Source organism: Malurus melanocephalus, unplaced genomic scaffold (genome assembly GCF_030028575.1).
Source record: "Malurus melanocephalus ecotype Western Australia unplaced genomic scaffold, MMel_1.1 scaffold_338, whole genome shotgun sequence".
NCBI lineage: Eukaryota > Metazoa > Chordata > Aves > Passeriformes > Maluridae > Malurus > Malurus melanocephalus.
The window spans coordinates 667,001-686,786 of NW_026623570.1; the positions used below are offsets into that span (position 1 = coordinate 667,001).

At 46.8% G+C, this 19,786-nt stretch overlaps 4 protein-coding genes across 5 annotated transcripts in view; all 4 read right to left on the reverse strand.

Annotated features, from left to right (window-relative positions):
* The window catches only part of DHX35 (DEAH-box helicase 35), a 27,269-nt gene extending 26,906 nt beyond the window's left edge, over nt 1-363 (reverse strand). For both annotated transcript variants that reach the window (XM_057377999.1, XM_057377997.1), the window contains exon 1: nt 40-363. In XM_057377999.1, the coding sequence (XP_057233982.1) occupies nt 40-79 (40 nt within the window). In that variant the 5' untranslated portion in view covers nt 80-363. The remainder of the gene's footprint in view (nt 1-39) is intronic.
* Nucleotides 364-1,163: 800 nt separating this feature from the next.
* On the reverse strand, nt 1,164-5,306 carry LOC130580479 (protein FAM83D-B-like). The gene is made up of 4 exons (XM_057378001.1): nt 4,635-5,306; nt 3,536-3,703; nt 2,835-2,959; nt 1,164-2,590 (listed from the first exon to the last, which is right to left on the reverse strand). The coding sequence occupies exons 1-4, from the start codon at nt 5,082-5,084 to the stop codon at nt 2,200-2,202; spliced, it is 1,134 nt and encodes a 377-aa protein (XP_057233984.1). The 5' UTR covers nt 5,085-5,306; the 3' UTR covers nt 1,164-2,199.
* A 979-nt stretch (nt 5,307-6,285) lies between these two features.
* Nucleotides 6,286-12,716, reverse strand: LOC130580478 (protein FAM83D-B-like). The gene is made up of 4 exons (XM_057378000.1): nt 12,203-12,716; nt 9,461-9,628; nt 8,448-8,572; nt 6,286-8,086 (listed from the first exon to the last, which is right to left on the reverse strand). Exons 1-4 carry the CDS (start codon nt 12,650-12,652, stop codon nt 7,126-7,128), a joined length of 1,704 nt encoding a protein of 567 aa, XP_057233983.1. The 5' UTR covers nt 12,653-12,716; the 3' UTR covers nt 6,286-7,125.
* Nucleotides 12,717-13,596: 880 nt separating this feature from the next.
* The window catches only part of PPP1R16B (protein phosphatase 1 regulatory subunit 16B), a 58,537-nt gene continuing 52,347 nt past the window's right edge, over nt 13,597-19,786 (reverse strand). The window contains exon 11 of the mRNA XM_057377996.1: nt 13,597-19,490. Coding sequence (XP_057233979.1) covers nt 18,969-19,490 — 522 coding nt within the window. The 3' untranslated portion in view covers nt 13,597-18,968. The remainder of the gene's footprint in view (nt 19,491-19,786) is intronic.

The following is a 19,786-nucleotide window of genomic DNA, read 5'->3' on the forward strand; positions in this document are numbered from 1 at the left end:
CCACCACCCCCCACATCCCGCACCCCCCACACCCCTCACCCGGCTTCCAAAACTTCACCGGCCCCACGGGCGCCGCCATCTTGGGGTGAGAGGTTGGCCGGAAGCGGCGCGCGGCGCCCACGTGACGCGGCCCGCGTTGCCATGGAGACCGCGCCCCCTCGGCCCCCCCTCACGGCAATCACAGAACTTTCCCGGCAATAACAGATTTTCCTTTCTTCCCTCACGGCAATCACAGAACTTTCCCGGCAATAACAGATTTTCCTTTCTTCCCTCACGGCAATCACAGAACTTCCCGGCAATAACAGATTTTCCTTTATTCCCTCACGGCAATCACAGAACTTCCCGGCAATAACAGATTTTCCTTTTTTCCCTCACAAGCCTGAAGGGCCAAATCTTTGCAACCAAGACACAACGAAGTTGTGGTTGATAATTATTAACATCTAATGTCCGGCAAAGCAAACAAACAAACTGCACTTCGCAACACTCTACTTCCATGGTCACTTGTTATGCTAAGTAGCCACTTGTAAAATAGATTATTCAGTTACAATTATGATATTTTTTAAGTGCTAGGCATATGTTTCAATGCACTTTTCAGATGAAGTCCACACTAYAAAAAATGAACACAACTCACAGTATTTTGTATCATCAATCTATTAGCAATTGTTGAGAAAARGTCCTACTAATGGCAGATGGAAAGAGCTGTCTATTAAAGTAATGAGAKGAGAAACAAAGTGGAAAAGTTATATTTGAGAAAAATATATACAGATTATTATGAAAATAAGATTGCACAAATGATATTTTGCATAGAGTACAACACTGTATGGTTTTGTCTTTATGGAAAATATAGCTAAGAATACTAATACTTGTTTCAAACTTCTTTACATCTGGGTGGAAGTTAAGACTACAAAACTATAAACTATGGAATATTTACAAATTAGAAGAATCAGAATGATTACATTTCCATGATTTTAAGTGCAGAAGAAAGAGTGCCCAGATTAGTTACATATTAATCAGTACATTATTGCATTGTCACAAAGACAATTTTTGTAAGATCCATGTGTACAAATTAATGTCATCCTGCTGCTCTTTAGCTGACACCCATGCGAAATTCTGCTGCCAAGTGTGAACCATCCCCTCTGAAGCCCAGAATCCCCAAGACACAAGCATATGCCCGAGTATTTTGCAGTAGAAGAGACACAAGAACAACTTGAGAAATGGTGAATCTTTGCTTTGACTAATCAATATCTGCACTGTCAGGCTGCTGGAACTTCAGTACCTCAATGTGCAGCTATTTGGGAGGATAGCTTATTCATTTGAGGGTGTGTTTTTTCCTCCAGAAATGAATGGATTAAAGAATAGTAATAAAAAAAATTGAGCTTCTTTGAAACTTTAAAAATGGTTATGTTGTTGACTTCTTTGTCATTCTGTTTCTGGTGAAATTAGGACTTATGTGAAGAGGCAGCAAGTTCACAGATTTCAGATCTACTCAGCCCACAAGACGAGACAGCAACAGCAGCCACAAAGAACTCAAAAATTTTATCTGGTAATGCYAAGAAATTGGTCTCATTCGGCTCTACTACAAACATAGTGGGTCCTTTATAATATTAGCACTTGAAAACATTTATTGCATGATGTCCAACAATCCAAATAGTCTAATATGGAAAAAGCCTTGTTTGCCTGACACATTCACTTGCTCTTCCTGCCAGCACAACTCTGTGTGAAGAAAATGCAACATTTGAGGACAATTATCATGGTACTGACCTACTAGTTTCTAGATGAGGGTTACTCAAGTTCTGTGTCATGAAACAGTTGGTGGAGAGGTTGTGCAACACAAGACTAAGGCTGATTTACATACAAGTATCCTGCTTTCATCTTTGGAATAGACTTTTAAGCAATATTAATTTCAATACCTAGAATTCCTAAAAGAAAAAGGGTTGAGCTACTGAGCTATGACACTGCCAACCCATCAGCTTAAAACATGCAAGAACAGGTTGAGAAATGAAAATTCAGCAGAATAGTACAAGTCAATAACGGCTTTATAGAAGTCTTCAAACAAAGCCACAATTCCAGTTTCACTTTCCCTTAGTCTGAGGTTTCTTTCCTGGCTGCTCTCACAAACACACTGCAAGACAGTGCTGGACAGGGATGGATGGACGTGGTTCTCGAGGTTCTGCTGCTCACTCTGCATGGACATGCAGCTCATCTCTCTATGATCCAGTGTGGCCTCATAACCAGGGAGCCATTCCTCTTAGTCAGCGGGGGGGAGGCATGCATCGTGTTATTTGGGCTGTACACTGCCTCCCTGGAGGCGTGCAGCCAGCTCCTCTTCCTYTTCAGATCTCCTACAAATGCTCTCAGATACAAAAATTCCATTCTCAGGAAGTGTTCCCTGCTCATGTCTCTGGAAGCCACTGTTATCCTGAACAGCTGGTCCCATACCCTGTTCTTCTTGCTGCTGGAAAACTCTGTGAGGTTGATAGGCTTTGACCGTGAATGAAGAATCCGAAATTCCAGGTCAAAGTGTGCAACTGCGGGGCCTGACAGGATCAAAATGTTACTGCTGTTCAGCTTCCCATCTGTCCACGTGAAACTAGCAAAGGAAAAGAGAGGAAATTAGAAGTTAATTCACAACAACCAGTAAACAAAGGATTCACTGAAAATTCTCCATCACATTTAGTTATGTTGTTCTTACAACCCAACGGGTGAGCAGTGGGCTCTTTTAAGGATAAATGTTGGACATAAAATCTGATAAGGAAAGCAATTCTGTAACATTGCTGGTTTTCCTTTCCACTGAGACAAATCATGTTAAGCAAAAGAAAGAAATTGGCACTTGCCTGTAGGAGCCTGTTGTCACTCTAATGCCATCAATTAACATGAACTTTTCACGGACTTTTCCAATGATTTTGGCACCCGACCTGGTGCAGTAAGTGCTCCCTGTGATGATTCGAACTCTCATCAGCTGTTAAAGACACAGCAAGAGTCAGGTGGATTGCAAAGTTCAGTGATTGCATTTAAAGGAGTAACACAGAGCAATAACCATTCCTGATGAACTATGCACTGGCACAGGASTCACTCACTAGGAACCAAGGGATAATTTTGTCTTGGTTTAGTAGGCAAGGAGGTGACATTAGGGAGCAAACCCATAAACTGTGCAGAATGTGACTGTGAAAATTTCTGTCAGGATCCAAATTCCACAGACTCCTGAGAACCTGCTTCTCCATCAGCCTTCAAAGTCTTAGTGAGCCCGAGCAATTCCACTCATGCTCTAGGGACTGAACATTCCTTCTGCATTTCCTTGAATATTCAATTAGTATTTGAGCTCAGAAAGCAACTGTAACATCCACTTACAAACCTTTCACATTTTCTGTTAATTGCTGCCTTATGTAAGAATAGTTAAATCTTCCAAGAAAGAGCTGGAGCTATGCAACACCCAATTAAATTGGCAGCAGGTATAATAATTTCTTCTTCTGACAGCACAAAAATCACAGCCATAAGAGAAGCAGTTCCCTACCCTTCTAAATATGACAAGGCTCACCTTTTCCTGCTCAAGGTCAACTCCCAGATCCTTGCACATTTTGAGAAAGTGAGAAAATGAAGACTGATCTAGAAGGATATACACTTTAACTTGYCGCTGGCTGCAAGCTTCCAAGAGGTCGGTGAAGATTTCAGTATCTGTGAAGGAATCCATAACCAGGGCAATCATCTGCAACGAGTTTCAGAAGAAACCATTAGGCTGTTTCCACAGCATCCCAAGAGAGACAGCACATGAGAAATGTGACTTTGAAATATTCCCCTCTGCCTTTTTTTCAGGTAGTTATGGAACATGGAATGGTCTTCTGTGATACAGAGTATTCTTCCACATTCTGACAGACCCCTGTTTTTGCCCTATGTTAGGCAAATTTGGCCTCTTCCTAGGCAAGAGAGTTTTCTTCCTGAGAACAGATGTCTTTTCCTCAAAATCATTGCTAGAAGAAAAAGGTGAGCTCACTTCCAATGCTACAGTTTCCCAGCCTTTCAACTTCTCAAATATGGAAAAAATGGTAAAAAAAAAAAACAAATCACCAGTGTCTGACTGCTCTTTACATGTCACTTCTCTTTCTATCATAAAAGTATGTCTTCAGCTTATTATTCAGATTCTCATCTTTCAAGTCAAGATTTGAGTAAAACCTTCCTTGAGAGCCAGCTTCTACCCCTTCAAACCTTCCCTATGGGACGGACCCCAAGGTTTGCCGTGGATCTCGGTAGGGTGGGGAAACAACGGCTGTTTCAGAAAGCCGGGAATGGGCACACTCGGGATGTATCGCTCACAGGAGCCAACTCTGAGGAAACTTAGCAGCACCGGGAGAGCCCGGACTCGGTTTTCATCAGTATAGGGAAGAAAAGCTGGCAAACAATGAACCTGTTCAAAAAATAACTACAGAAGATGGCAGAAAAGTGATAAAGCAGTAGCGAAACAGTAATTAAGAATTGGAGTTTATGTAAAAGCGAAGCGGGGAAGGACGAGGTTGCTCTGGGAAAGCCGCGCGGGGCAGCGCTGGCAGGGCAGGACGCTCCCTGGGCACTCACTCACTCACTCACTCACTCACTCACTCACTCACTCACTCACTCACTCACTCACTCACTCACTCACTCACCTGTCGCGCCGAGCGGATCTGCCGCCGCACCGCCTCCTTGCAGCCGTAGATGCTGTCCCCGCAGCCCGGCTGGAAATGCGCCTCCACCCGCGTCAGCCCGCGGAAGGCGCCGCCGGCGAAGCCCGGCCAGCCCAGCTCCAGCGCCGGCGGCTCCAGGTCCGAGCGCTCGGGGAAGTAGGTGAGCGAAGAGGCGTCGAGCGAGGCGCCGGCCGAGGGCTCCGCCGCCGGCTCCGGGCCCGCGGGGGGCGGCAGCGCGGCCCGAGCGATGTCCTGCACCTCGGGCTCCGACAGGAAGGGCGGCAGCTGCTCCCGCCGCAGGAAAGCCCGCAGCGCCTCGGGGCCGCCCGCCACCAGCTCCTCCAGCGCCAGGCGCTGCGCCTCGCTGTACGGCCCGGCCGGCGGCGGCCAGCGCCCCGCGCCCTCCTCCAGCCACTGCGACGCGCTGCCCATGGCCGGAGCGCTGCACCCCTGCCCCGGCTCTTTATAGCGCTCCGCGGGCTCCTCCAGCCCGGCCCCGCTCCGCTCCGCTCCTCCCGGCCGCTCGCCCACGGCACAGTCACGGCTGGCACAGCCGGCAGCCTTCCCCACGCCCAGGGAAGCGCCCGCACCAGCGCCAGCCTTTGAGGAGGAAGGATAAGCCAAGCCCTGGACCTGCAGCCCAGCCCYGATCGAAAGGCTGCTCTAAAGGTTGGAGAGGGTTTTTTTTCCCCAGAAGGAAAGCACCGAGTGCCGAGGAAGCGACTTAGTCACCCCGATTTAAAATGCCAAATAAACAGAAAACAAAGCTCAGCGATGATCAGGTGAAAACCCCGTGRCAAAAAGGAGTTTATTTGTAAACTGTTTCTTCTTCCTGTTAGAGTACTTTAGAGCTGTTAGAGTACTATTAGAGTATTTTAACAGCTGCACAGTATAATAAAGTTAAAAAGCACGTAGAAAACCYAAGGTGATTTTACATACATTCAAGAACTGCAGAACTTGAGCTCCTAAAAATACAACTCGATATTGGCTGCAAAAGTTTCTTGGCTCCCTTCCTGCAATTTGCTTTGCTGCCAGCGTTCCAGATTCAGGGATCARGCAATAAAGTCCCTTATCGTTTGGAACAAGTGCAGACAGAACMCTTTTTTCCCCACCTCCAGCTTTGGGGAAGGAGTGGCTGCTCTGAAAACCAAGTAATAAAAGTAGTTAAGCCTCTTTGTCCATAGAGATTTCAGACAGAAAYGCCAAAGTTAGTTGCTCGTAACACTTGCAGGATTTTTGAGTTGGATATTTTCAGTCATTCATTCAGTATTCAAGCCGACGGCTGAAATGTGCCATCTACTGGACACAGGTGCCCCTAAGTAAGAAAACACAACACAGACTCTGATTTGACTCGTCAGAATTCAATGTGGTTGGTCACTGAGATGCAGATTTAGRAAAACAGTACAGGTCAGATCTCAAGGAGAGACTGCACACACTGCTCCGATAAGAGATCCAGCAAGCACAGACATGCATAGAAAATTGCAAACAGTCATCTAAAGGCTTTGCAATACAACTAAACCTAAGGTCCATTCAATATTGAAAGTATCTTCAATAACTACAGTGGCACTTTAGCTCCTCAAACCAAGTCACTAATGGATAAAGCAGGAAACACAGAGCATTGCAGACAGCACAGTTAAAAAGAGAAAAATGTTTATTTAATTCTTACAGTTACTTGTAAATTAACATTACCCAACATAACCCATAACATTTCGTAGTGCATTTGTCAGTTTGCTTTTGAGCTGGGGCTTCACATGCCCTCAGTGGTTGTCTCACCTCCAAGTTMACTGCAAAGAAGGAAGCACACATATACAAACACATAAATATTTATGTATCTCAAAGGCACAAGAGTGTGATCAAACTAAAGATCTAGTTAGCTCAGTCTGTTTCGGAAGGCTTAAATGATGGAAAAAGAATAGAGTTGAAGATAAGAACCTGCAACTGCTCCAACAGATCCTTCGCAACTTTAGTGGAAGAGTAACATATATAGCACAGAAGTTAGAATAAAATCAGCTTTACAGCTCTTTATAAAACCTGAGTCCCCTCATGTCAAAGATAAAGTAGAAATAAAAGCCAATATTGGAAAAAGAATTGAGAATTCTTTGATGTAAGCTCAATCTTCAAAGATGCTTTGACTGAGTTCAGTCTGACTCAGATTTTTTCCAAGTTTCCATATATTATTACAACTAGCGCTTTGGCAATCCTAGAAAGCAGTAAGAAGTTYRGGKTTGAGGTTAAATACCCAGAATTAAWATTACCTTCACCACTAATGCATAYAAGAGGAACCTGTAAGAAGTTACCATAAAACACCTCTTTTCCATTGCCTACATTGCATAGTATAAAACAAAGTGCTGAAGAGTGATGTACACGCATATTAAAAAAAGCAAAAGTGCTGGACGGAAGTGGAATAATCTGAAGATATAAAGTGACAGCAAGTTGAGACTGGGGTTTGTGTGTTCTGTGGCCAGGRCAGGAATCATTTATTGAGGGAAAAGAGYGAGGCGTCGCGGAGGCTGCGCAGGCTGGCGCTGATGTCCCGCCTCTGCTTTAGGTTACACCTGCCAGGGTACTGGCTCATGTAGCTCGCAGGGACACGGCCCCGCCGGGACAGGATATCCACCATGTGGCTCAGCTTCGACCGGATCGTGGAGTAGTGGCATTGCCTCTCTTTGTGCAGTTTTTGGAAATAYTGTGCCCTGTGACTGCTGGAATATTCGAAGGACCGGAGAGAAGATATTGAGCCTGTAGAGCTTGCTAGAGAGCACTGGGATGATGATGATGAAGACAGTGATTGATGCAGRTTAGAACTGGATACAGCCTTTCCATACAGGGAATATTCTTCTGTTGAGAACTTTCTGGGAAGGATGGGTGTTTCTGTGCCCTCCTGTTCCTTGGTCTGTGTCATTGCAGTCTTCAGCAGAATTGATGTCTGAGTGCCYGTCACTCTGGCTGTGACAGAAGCCTGAGTGCCAGTGTCTGCTGTGGCAGCACTGGCCTGAGTGGCTGCGTTACACATGGTCACAGCTGGCATCTCTGCCCACGGGTCAGTTTGAGTTGATGCACTTTTCCGTTCCACTGTGGCCACTAGATCGGTGAACGACTCCTCTTCACACAGGCAAGAATGCCCAAGGTTACAAAGCTTTCCTCCAGGAGCATATTCAGCCTGAATTGGTTTTCCTAGCAATTTCTTTGGAGTGCTAGACAGTCTGGCAAATTCTGCTCTCAGGTTGCCTTCCACAGTGTATTCCTTGGAGGACTCTGTTTTGGTCAGCAGGTGATCGAACATGCCACTGTTCCTGCAGCTGGACGGTCGCTTMGGGCTGATGGGCAGTGAGCGGGCATAAAGAATCCTGAACTGCAGGTCAAAGTGTTCAACCACTTGACCTGACAACACCAGCAAATTGCTGCTGTTCAGCTTCCCATCYGACCATGTGAAACTGTTGAAAACAAACCAAGATTCCCAGTTAAACTCTGGGGCATTTCAACAGATACTCCTATACAGAAATTCAGTGCATTAAGGAAGGTAAGAAATCAACAGACTATTCACTCCTGCAGGAAGAACTCTATTTAGGTATGGCCAAGGTCTTTGCAAGCAACAAGCTGTGTAAACTAGYTTTCCAAAGGTGTTTTCAGCTTTCTGTCAGCCTCACTTGGATTCACCAGTCCACCTGCCACTGTCACTCATTAATACCAGGCAAACAGCAAAGTGAATACACCCTTCTTGCAGCAAATTCCCCTTCCTGCAGCAAATCCCCCTTTCTACAACTTCACTAGGCACCAGCAGACCCCAATACTTGCCTGTAGGAGCCTGTTGTCACTCTAATTCCATCAATTAACATGAACTTCTCCTTGGCTTTCCCGACAATTTTGGCACCTGACCTCATGTAGTACGTGCTCCCCGTGAGAGTTCGAACTCTCAACAGCTGGTTCAGAAAAGAAAGGAATACAGTAACATCAGATTTAAGTTAACTTGCAAAAACTTTTGATTAGCAATTTTACTTAAAAGCAGCTACACACATTATGGAAGATAGAAATGAAATTAACTCTTTTACAGTCTGTATATGAGTGTTTATACTGACACAGTGCTAAGTTTCTGTTCCATTAAGTGAGAACAGTCAATTAATTACTGCTCAAGAAAGTAGGAGTGTTTTTCCCTATCCAGAGAAACTTTTACTGCAATGAACATAAACCTGTCAAAGCCAAGTCATAACATGTCAGCTTATATTCACAGAACTAAGCAAATCACCTGGCTCATCCAAACCCCTTTAAAAGAAAGCAACAAGGTATTAGGAAAGCAATCAGATGATACCAGAGCTGTATCACCCTTGAGTTTCCCACATTTCTGTTTTCCTTAGCAAGCAGTTCCTTGAGGCAAAGGATAGAGCTATTTAAATATTGCAAAATTAAATGCTTGAAAATTATTGCATCCTCAGGACAGGGATCCCAGTGCACACTGCACCCAGCACATGGGACTGGAGCACAGTATGGCTGGAGCTCCTACATATGGGCAGTGCAGGGTGGCAGATGTGCCTTTTCTGCAGAGTTTTTGCTGAATTTGTGAGCAGTTTCACATGGTGGATTAGAGGCTGTACTGAAACCATGCAATATTGAGCCTTGATCTTCAGGAGCTGAGCAATAGTTCAGAAAAACACCTTTTCTTTTAGTTATCAGACAGACAGATTGTTTTAGCCCATCAAGGCAGTCTGATGTTTTACAGAAGAGTTTCTTTGATATGCACAAATTGTACCACAAAAATTAAAAATAAAAAAAAAAACCAAAAAAAACCACACCGACCCAAATTAAGTACTTACACTCTCCTGCTCAGGACAAACCCCCAAATTGTTGCACATTTCCAAGAAATGGGGTAGAAAGTCCTGGTCMAGAAGGATGTAGACAGGAACTTGGCGGTTGTTGTAGGCATCCTGGAGGTCACTGAAGATCTCGATGTCTGTGAAGGAATCCATCACRAGGGCAATCACCTGCAAGGAAAGTCACAACACTTACTGAAGGGATTTATTTATATAAGGCCACTGCCTCCCCCAGCCATTTTCTCCTGCTGCTRTCATCAGGGCATGCAGATTTCCTGGTCCTGCTGCACAGGCTCTGGCAAGTTCTAAAAGATTTCCATATTCCCCCAACATTCCTGTAAATTCACTCAAGTGTAAGCCTGAAGAGTCTTTTCCTCATGTCTGCTGCTTTTGTACACTTTCACATCCTCCTTTCCTGCACAATCCTCTCTAATGTGGCCAAATTGGGGAAGTAATCACAGCAGAATCAGAACTCCACACAAACCATCTCCATGCCTGTTCTCCACGGTTTCAAACAGCTACAGGAGAATTAGCTTGAATGGCCTCCTTGCTGTCACAACAAACCCCAACTGATTTCCAGACTCATGTTGGTTTCTAGATTCCTACTGAGTTTCTAATACCTGCACAGGAAATCCCTTCACTCWCCCAACAGTTCTTAAAAAAAGGCAAATCCTGAAACRGGAAGATTACACTTATAAACAATCMCTCGAGCTAATTCAGAGCCACCTCACACACTGATTTGGTGCTAGAATTCTCACCATTCTGAACCACCTCCATGTAAGGACACAAAGACATAAAGGATTCAGCTTCGTGACTGAATTTCCCACTTTCCTTCTATTAGACCAGCATAAAGAACAATGATTATACAACCACTGTGGGTGCCTGGCACCTGCCCTTATCAGATGGATGCTGCTGCAGCACACCCAAGGTGTACAAGCACGCAACACAGATGCTCTGTGCGTGGCACAGAGGAAACATTTCCCACAGGAACAGCCTGAGCTCTGCATTCCCACCTGTGCCCTGCTCCCAAAAGGATTGGTTCCATTTGGCTGAGTTCTTACATAAAACCTGCACAAGCACATGGGTATTTCTAGATAAAGCTACTTTATGTTTGTGCTTCTTGTGTGTGTCCTGTGCTTCTCACCACCCAATCTTGTYTAAGTGTTGAAGGAAGAAAAAAACTCAATATGATACTTTTGACAAGACCAGACAAGTAAGAAAACCACCCCTGAAAAYAAAACAATTCACACTAAATCCTTGGGAACACGGATGCCTTCATATGACTACACAAATCACGGCATGTCTAAATCCTGATCCCAGCATTAGCAGCTCTAAAAGAAATACAGTTTTGCCCAAAGTGTTCAGAGGAAAGAGAGAAAATGCTTTTCTCTACACTCATCCACTCAGGATGACAAAGACAAAATAGCAGCAGTCACTKGAACTAATTTATTTGCATGAGATTGGAAGATACTATGCAGCAWCTGAGGTTTTCCCAGTCTTCACATTTAACTTGAGGAACTCAGAAATTAATACTATCACACAGTATCTGACATTCAGTAAATTTTAGGGTGTCAGAAATRTCCTTTATGTCCACAAAAACACTGTCTGGATCAGGTACAGACACAGATGGGGCAGGAACACCTTGCCTGTCCTTGGCTCAGTGTGAGGGAAGGTGTTTGGCAGGATACTGCATGGATCAATATTACAAATATGTACAGCTTTTTGAAGGAACGAATGTTTTTATGGCATTTACTCGAGTTTCCAGACCAGTGACAGAGACTGAGAAGGGAGCTTCCTCTGTGACCGTTTCTGGCAAGGAGCCCATCATTCATGTCATCCTCACACACCCTCTCCTCTTCTGCCCTGGGAAGGGAGCAGGACCGAGCCCAGCCGCTGATTCAGGGTGTGCCGTGAGCGAACACATGCTACACAAAGAGACAGCAGTTCCTTCATCTGGCCACCCAGAGAGGAAGCTACACATTTAAATTTTAGGTGAGCCAATGGAATGGCTGCGGGAGAAGGGTGGTTCCCGGCTGGGGATTGCAGTTGGAGGCTGTAAACTCCGGGAATGCAGGGAGTTACAGGGAACAGTTACTGCGCCACGTGGTTTTTTAACCATACTCGGCATCAGAATAAAAGCGTCCACTCCTGTGGGAGGAAAGTCCTGTCAAAAGGAGGTCTGTACATCACTCGGGGACAATTAGTGAGCTAAGGAACAAAAACAATTATAGCGTTGTATCTGTAGGTAATGTTCTTTTCTAAAAGAGGCCTTTTCTGTGTCACACCTTTTAGGGGACTGTAGGAGGTTTCTGCAAGCGAATCTGTCTGGCAGAGCACATCAGTAAGGAATCTGGAATATGATTCGAGTGAGAGCAGGATGAGCTGRATTTAGCGGCTGTGCTGGCCATGGCAGCAGCGCTGCGGGACGGGGAGCTCCTGGCGCATCAGCTCCGGAGCACCTGGGAAAGGGAGAGCCCGCMGATGCAGCAYACAGTGCCACTTTTTGTGTATTTTMGAGCTTGTCCTCCTTAACGAGGTCTTGTCTGCTCGACGGGCGTTTTAAAGCTACTTGAGAGATGCTTACAAGTGCCGGTGCCGATTTTTGATGGGGAGAGGGGCCCCGGGCAGGGCAGGGCGCTCCCCGGGCACTCACTCATTCACTCACTCACTCACTCACTCACTCACTCACTCACTCACTCACTCACTCACTCACTCACTCACTCACTCACTCATTCATTCACTCACCTGTCGCGCCGAGCGGATCTGCCGCCGCACCGCCTCCTTGCAGCCGTAGATGCTGTCCCCGCAGCCCGGCTGGAAATGCGCCTCCACCCGCGTCAGCCCGCGGAAGGCGCCGCCGGCGAAGCCCGGCCAGCCCAGCTCCAGCGCCGGCGGCTCCAGGTCCGAGCGCTCGGGGAAGTAGGTGAGCGAAGAGGCGTCGAGCGAGGCGCCGGCCGAGGGCTCCGCCGCCGGCTCCGGGCCCGCGGGGGGCGGCAGCGCGGCCCGAGCGATGTCCTGCACCTCGGGCTCCGACAGGAAGGGCGGCAGCTGCTCCCGCCGCAGGAAAGCCCGCAGCGCCTCGGGGCCGCCCGCCACCAGCTCCTCCAGCGCCAGGCGCTGCGCCTCGCTGTACGGCCCRGCCGGCGGCGGCCAGCGCCCCGCGCCCTCCTCCAGCCACTGCGACGCGCTGCCCATGGCCGGACACGGCGGCTCGGCCGGGACAGAGCTTTGTGCTCAGTTTGAATCCAAACAGCGCGGCCGCCACGGGCGCCTTCCCCGCCCCGCGCCGCCGTTGGCTCCGAGAAGGAAGGTACCGCCTCCGCCGGGCGGGAGCGGGGATGGAGCTCCGCGACAGGGAATACAGCCCTGCCCCGAGCGGGGATGGAGCTCCGCGACAGCGAATACAGCCCTGCCCCGAGCGGGGTTGGAGCTCCGCGACAGGGAATACAGCCCTGCCCCGAGCGGGGACACAGTCCAGCCCGGAGTGGGGACACAGCCGTGCCCCGTGCAAGGGACACAGCCCTGCTCGGAAAGGGGACACAGCCCTGCCCCGAGCGGGGCACACAGTCCTGTTCCGAACAGGAACACAGCCAAGCCCGGAGCGGGGATGGAGCTCCGCGACAGGGAATACAGCCCGAGCGGGGACACAGCCCTGCACCGAGCCCTGCTGCCCTTCATGGGGCTGGGACGGATCGCGGAGCTTTTGCCCTCAACAAAATTAAACCCGCATGAGAAGGACGCTCGTAATGATGCGCGTTAACAAATGCTGGAGCTGAAGCCTCGGACACATCCAGATCCACGGAAGGCAGGCACAGCTTTGGCTTTCCAGATTGTCACCAGSACCAACTGGCGCTGCTTCTCAGCATCACGGAACATTTTGTGGTGGAAGGGATCCCCAAACATCGTCAAAGTCCAATCCCCGGCCCTGCACAGGGCAGACCCAAGAATCCCACCATGTCCCTGACAGCATTGTCCGAACACTGCTTGAGCTCTGCATTCGAAACAAAAACTTACACCCCCCACTGCCTAGATTTCCTCTTCTAGACATCTCCTGGCGGTAGACAACTGAGAGGCAGAGACATTTAACAGAGTCCCAAGACGTAAAACAATTAAAAAAAAAAACCTCAGTGACATTTTTGTATTATTAAAAGAAATTTAATATAATTTTTAAATTAAAAAATTCAATCTCTCTATTAAAGACACTGAGTCAGGTGCTAATACTGTCAAACATACCCTTTTGGCATGAGTTTTACATAAAGTTTAAGATTTTATGCATTGCTTCAACATGTTAAGAAACCATCTTCATACTTACAGTAGCAATAAAGTCAATTCCATACAATATCAAATATCCTTTGTTTAAAAAAAGTTTTAAATATATTAGACTCTGATTGCCAAAATGCCATTTTATACACAAAGCTGCTAATACAATATACAGTTCTTACATTATTTTWTTTTCTTCACATAAAATACATTTCATCAAGTTTTATCTGTACATCATTTACTACTGATCAATAGAATTACGAGTTATTGCAGAAGGCTTGCTGTCATCTCTTACTGTCCTGTACACGGTTACCCACACTCCTGCAATCTCACCCTGCAATCTAAAGGCTGAAGACATTGTGGTGGCAAAACTAAGGCTGCATCTGCACTGTTTAAAAACCCGTATCTCCCCTCCAGCTGCGGGTGGAGATCATTGCATTGGTGTAGCTTTGGGAACAGGTATGTCGAGCAGAGTCTCCTCTTTCCATCCTACAGCTTCCACGGTTGAAACAYAGCAAAATATTCCAGGTCGTAATTGTGCCATGGCAGATGTTGCCTGGAAAGCCCAGTGGTACTTGAATTGTGTGAAGGAACTGAGAAGTCCATTACCAGTTTGGCCAACATGAAAACAGAGTAAAGGTGAAGAACARCCAGGGAGAACTGTTGTGTTGTACAGCCACAGGCAAAACAAAACAGAAAATGTAAATGTGTCCTGTATTAAGAGGCGAGACCTTGCGTGTTCTGGATTCTGCCTGTAGGGAACTGATACACCAAAGTAGTCAATGTCATTTGTTAAAATTGAATGAAGCCCCTCTGCATTTCCTTTCTGTGTATTTAGGAAGAAAGAAGTGTTGATCATGAGACAAATTGAAGGAGCAAATAATAATCTCAAAATCTGGCATGCTCTGAACTGCGATCCCCTTGCAAAAATCTCCAAGCTAAAGATCATCAAGAACTGTATGGTCACCACAAACCTTCCAGGGATGAGTTACCTTTAGCAAGTATAAGGCACAGAAATACCCAGGAGTAGGGAGAAACTTTCCAGCAGACAGACAACAGTTCATCCACGGTTCACTGGAGACCAGTGCTATTGCTTTCTCAGGATATTCCCTTTTCCACGGGAATGCTGATTTAGTTTCAGCAGGGATGATGTGGGTAATCAGAGCTCCAAGACTGAAGAAAAAGAACACTAGGCTGAAGTTGTAATGCCATTTGGGAGCTTTTAAGGGATTTGAACCCCTTGAAATAAGACCCTGCTCAATAAATTTGAGAATTCACTGCCTCCACTGAGTATTGCACTGAGTCATTATTGCTGTTGCCCTGCCATGCTGTTCTCCTTCCCTACCAGGAGTTCCTCACCCTGGTGGTTCTTCAACCACTCCTCCAAGATGGCACAAAACCACATCAGCTAGAGTCAGTTCTTCCCAAAATTGGGAGGGTTTTAAGGTTCAGGAGCACCAAAGAAGTGAAATTAAGTGGGCTGAAATCACATCATGTGGTACATGAATCACAGATCCAGGTCTGATTTTCAAGCAGATCCCAGCAATGGTGCTTAAGCCCTTATCTAACATTTCACTGCTGGGACTTCCTTGGCTGAGCTCAGTGAAGCAGAGACATTCCTTTGAAAGACAATTTTTTTTTCCATCTAAAAAGTATCTTTCAACATGGAGTGTAAAGCTGCTCCTATGAATCAGTTASTTTGCTAGAAACAGTACAAATTCAGCACAGAGGAAAATGTTGTGAGGAGAAGGGTTATTCTTGTGCAGCTCTGCCTGCAACAGACCTGTCAATGCATTCACATTCTCAAATCTTTGCAGTCTCTATGAACAACTACAACCTCTGGCTCACTGCTAACTGAACTGAGACTAATCTGGCATTGAATCTGTAATTAGATATTTATTGAACCAAAAACAATTCAATGTATTATAAAAACCTCAAATCTTCCTCTAACTTAGTGCTAGATATGCCAGTCACAACATGATTTCTGGTTTCTACAGCTYTGTAGCCATATTAAGATCCAATGAAACAGCCAAGTGCCCTCTGCTCTGCACCTCAGAGTTTAACACTGGGATGGCCTTTAAAACACATGGATATCAAAAACCCACTACTGTTTTAACAGTGCTAAATGCACAGTGAAAAGCCTTATTCCTAGAGGTAGGCTGCTACAACACCCATGTAAGAGAATTTACATTTTTCATTCCCCCAAAAACCTTTTTGTCCCCACAAATAGTTCACCAGAAGCAGGTGAATTATCCACTTGGCAGAATCCCTCATCCCAGGCCTACAACCAACAGCTCTGCCAGTGCTCCACAGGCAGTGACCACGACATCTCAAATGTCACCACACATATRAACATGAATCCATTCCAGGTCATTCTCCAACAGCCTTCCAAGTCACACCTTGGTGGTGACTTTGGGACTTCAGCTCAAAGCCAGTGGCAGGAAAGTGCTTGGCAGGGCTGTGAAACACATCCTGCAAGATTTATCCATTACTGACTTAAAACARTAACTCTCCTGTCTGAATACAAATGGATTATACTTGATAAGACACCACTGGACTTCACAGCTAGAATGATGAGCTCMCAGAGTTTTACATATAAACAGAGTGAAATACCAGTGGAAGCCAAGAAGCTGCTTGTCTAAAATGGACTGGTTTCCTGCAGTTTTAACATATTAAGAGCTCTCAGTGAAAACAAGCCTCACACTACTTTACACTATTGCAACCAATGATCTCMATTTCCTTGGAATTAGGCAGGGTTCAATAGCACAAAGTTGCTCTGAGAAGGAAAAAGGCCCAACTCCTCCTTTGCTGGGAGGGAAGGCAACATCTGGGCCYAAATTTTGCACCATTTGCAACCTAGTGGATAGCGGCACCAAAATTTGTTACAGTGAATTCAGATATCTCATTGGGATGGATGTGGAGAGACAAACCTCACCACCATGGGAGAAGAGAGGCACCTGAAAGATCATCTCCCCTGTTCTGTAATAGCCAGGCCACTCTTGGTGTTATCCCAGAAGAATTTACTCAAGGTAATCAGAAGACCCACTTTTAACCACATACAGTAAAATCTCTCCAGTTATCCAATTATCCTCTTTCTACTASAGAATGACTTCAAAAATCCCTCAAGGTCAAGCACAAGAAGTATTTTCTAGTCCTGTAATTAGCTAAATGTGTTCCAGCAAGGGAGGGAGCCCAACTCCTCTGAATGCTTCAAACTCTGCCTTTAGCAGAACTGGGGTTTTAAATGAACCAGATCAACTGCTACCACTTCCTAGTTTGCACCTGAAACTGGTGAGGAAAGAGAATTGTGGAAATCTCCACACAGTTTAAAGCAGTAAATTGTCAGCCTGGTAATGACCTCACAGGTCCAAAAGCGTCTCCTGCACAGCGTGGCAGGGGTGGTGACACACAGCCACCTYTGCTGCCTCCAGGAGCCCAGAGCCCTGTATTGTAACATATCCAGCCCCAGGAAGGGGTGGATTTGATGGGGGGCAGGGGATAGCATTTAACAGTCACAGGCAGCCTCAGTCAACTGTTTATAGCCTAGAAAAAGTTAAGGCTGTGAGGATTCCCACAGTGAAGGGCAATACTGATGTCCAACAGCCACCAGATAAAAGGAAGATGGGTGGAAGCTGCATTTGCTGTTGCTTGGCTGAAGCATGACTACGTGAGCTGGAGTTAATCCACTGATGGCTTACAGAGACCCAAACAGCTTTATGTCTTCAGAGTTTGGAATTTAAGCTGCCCAAGAAGACACATATTCATGCAGGWGAACAGCTCCGTGTGTGACAGCCCCTCTGTGCAGAGAAGGGGTTAAAGATTTACAGTCACTTCTTAGACACAACTGCAGCGTGGCCAGTCCTTCAGAGCTGTCCCACACTCACCTCCCCCAGCAAACAAAGCCTGAGCTTGCTGCAAAGCCAGTGCCAAAGCCCAGGTGACACCGTGCCAGTGTTTCCCGGGTGGGCYGGCAGAGCTCACACCAACTACACCAGAACAATGTTGGCATTGCAGCTGCTCCGCAGCACAGAGGCTTTGTTAAATCCTGATGGTGTCAGGCAACTCCCACAGACACRGAGGCATTTAAACCTTCCTCTGCCAGCTGCTACCCACTGCTGAYAGCTTCAGCAAGGGAGCTGGAGAACAGCGCATCTCCCACCCTGCTGCAGTGCTCAACTACCACGGCAACGGTTGAAGTTATTCCTCAGCCAAAGACTGCAGGTTAATGCAAGTGTCATCACATCTACGGGATTAGAAATGCTTTCATGGCATTCCTGGATTAGTGTTGGCAAGCCTTTCCTTCCCTGCCCTCCTGAGCCCTGTGGTTCTGGAAATCCAGAAAAAAGTCAGAACGCAAAGCATACTGCCCCTAGTATCTGTGTTGAGCATACAGAGTAAACAAACAGAATCAATAGGAAAGTGAGATCAACAAAAGTCTTTTCAGTTTTAACAAATTAAGAGTCTAAATAGTACAAATAAGTGTTTTTAAATTACTTATCCCAATATAGACCTTTGTCAGTATTTTATTGCAGTAAAATTCTATTGCCAGGGCCCCTTTATTGCAACATCAGTTTTAAAGCCTATAGAGTGAAGCCTGTTCCAGGAAAAGTTCTGCTTCAAACCTGATGGCAGTCTGCAGTGATGAGCAGAACAGGACCCAGCCAGTGCACAGTTTGTGGTGGTGGTGAGCTGTCACTGCAAGGAGGTAACACCTTGCAAACTTCTGAAGTGCTCACTTGTTGCTCAGGCCCAGGAAGTGCTGGATCCAGCTGTGTGGAAAACAGCTCTGTCCGCTCCTGCAAACCTCAGGTGGGGGCTGACCTCCCCTCCAGAGTATGTGCWTCACCCAGGAGTGAAGCACAGGTTTGAGCTGTCACCTCCCAGCTGCTCGGGGACCGACAGCAAGAGGCTCAGACACAAAGATTTGAATTCACATCCTTTCTTTGTTCCAAGGCATCTCCTGACTTCCCGAGGATGGGGAGGCAGCGCACCACACCTTCCTCCCAGGGGAGCAAGGCTAAGGAGACTCTTTTGCCATCATATTGATGAGCATCCCTTCCTCTCCCAAGAGCCTTGTTCCAGCTGCAATGGAAGCAATTGGCAGGGTAAAGTACAGTTCGAGGTGAACAAGGCTGCCACAGTCAGGATGTCCATGACCAAATTTTCCCTTTGGAATGCAAACAGCCTGGCCACTGCGAGATCCAACCAGCCCACCCACATCTCACTCCTCTGGGGCGAGACACGGGCCAGCCTAGGAAATCCTGCAGCACCCRTGCACCTTCTCCTCCATTTCCTCCATGGGAGCTTTGAATTTCAAGAGGGGCGGATCACCACTGGACACTGTGTAATACACTGAGGTCCCATTGGAGCTGTAGGGAGAAGTCCTGGATTCGATTAAGTGCGACTTGGCCTCGCCCACGTTGTCAGGCACTCCTGCCATGCCGGTGCTGAAGTGGGTGCTGAGGAAGGGGTGCTGGAGGAGTTTGGCTGCAGCTCGCTGCCGCTTCAGTTCCGACAGGGTCTGGTGGTTGTGCTCCTTGTAGGCGCCCCAGAACTGCGGGGCCTCGGGCAGCACGGGCGTGCCGTAGGGCAGCACGTGGCCAGGGTTACTGTCGGGGTCAGGGTGCATGCTCCAAATGTCCCCGTTGGAAAAGCTGTACTGGTAGGGGCTGGCAGTGGCCATCAGTCCGTTCTGCAGCGGGATCTCGGTGTCGCACTGGGTGCTTTTGTTCGCCAGCTCCGGGAGSAGGGAGGAGTTCTCCAGCACTGAATTCTGGAACAAGACAACAAAGAGAATCTTCCCCCATCCTCCAGAGCAGGGTTCATCCCTGTGACAACCTAAATCTGCTCACATTCGGCCTTTCCACCACAGTGTTGCAGCTCAACACTGATTTCCCCCACTAACAGAACCCTACAGTGCTGTGAGCCCCAGCCAGGAGCTGGTTCCCAAACAGGACATGGAACCTTAACTCAGAAGGCCTCACACAAAAAAAAAAAAATTAATATGCTTATCTCTATAAGATGACAATACTTAATTAAAAACAAGTAACTAGAAGCAAGTTTACAGTT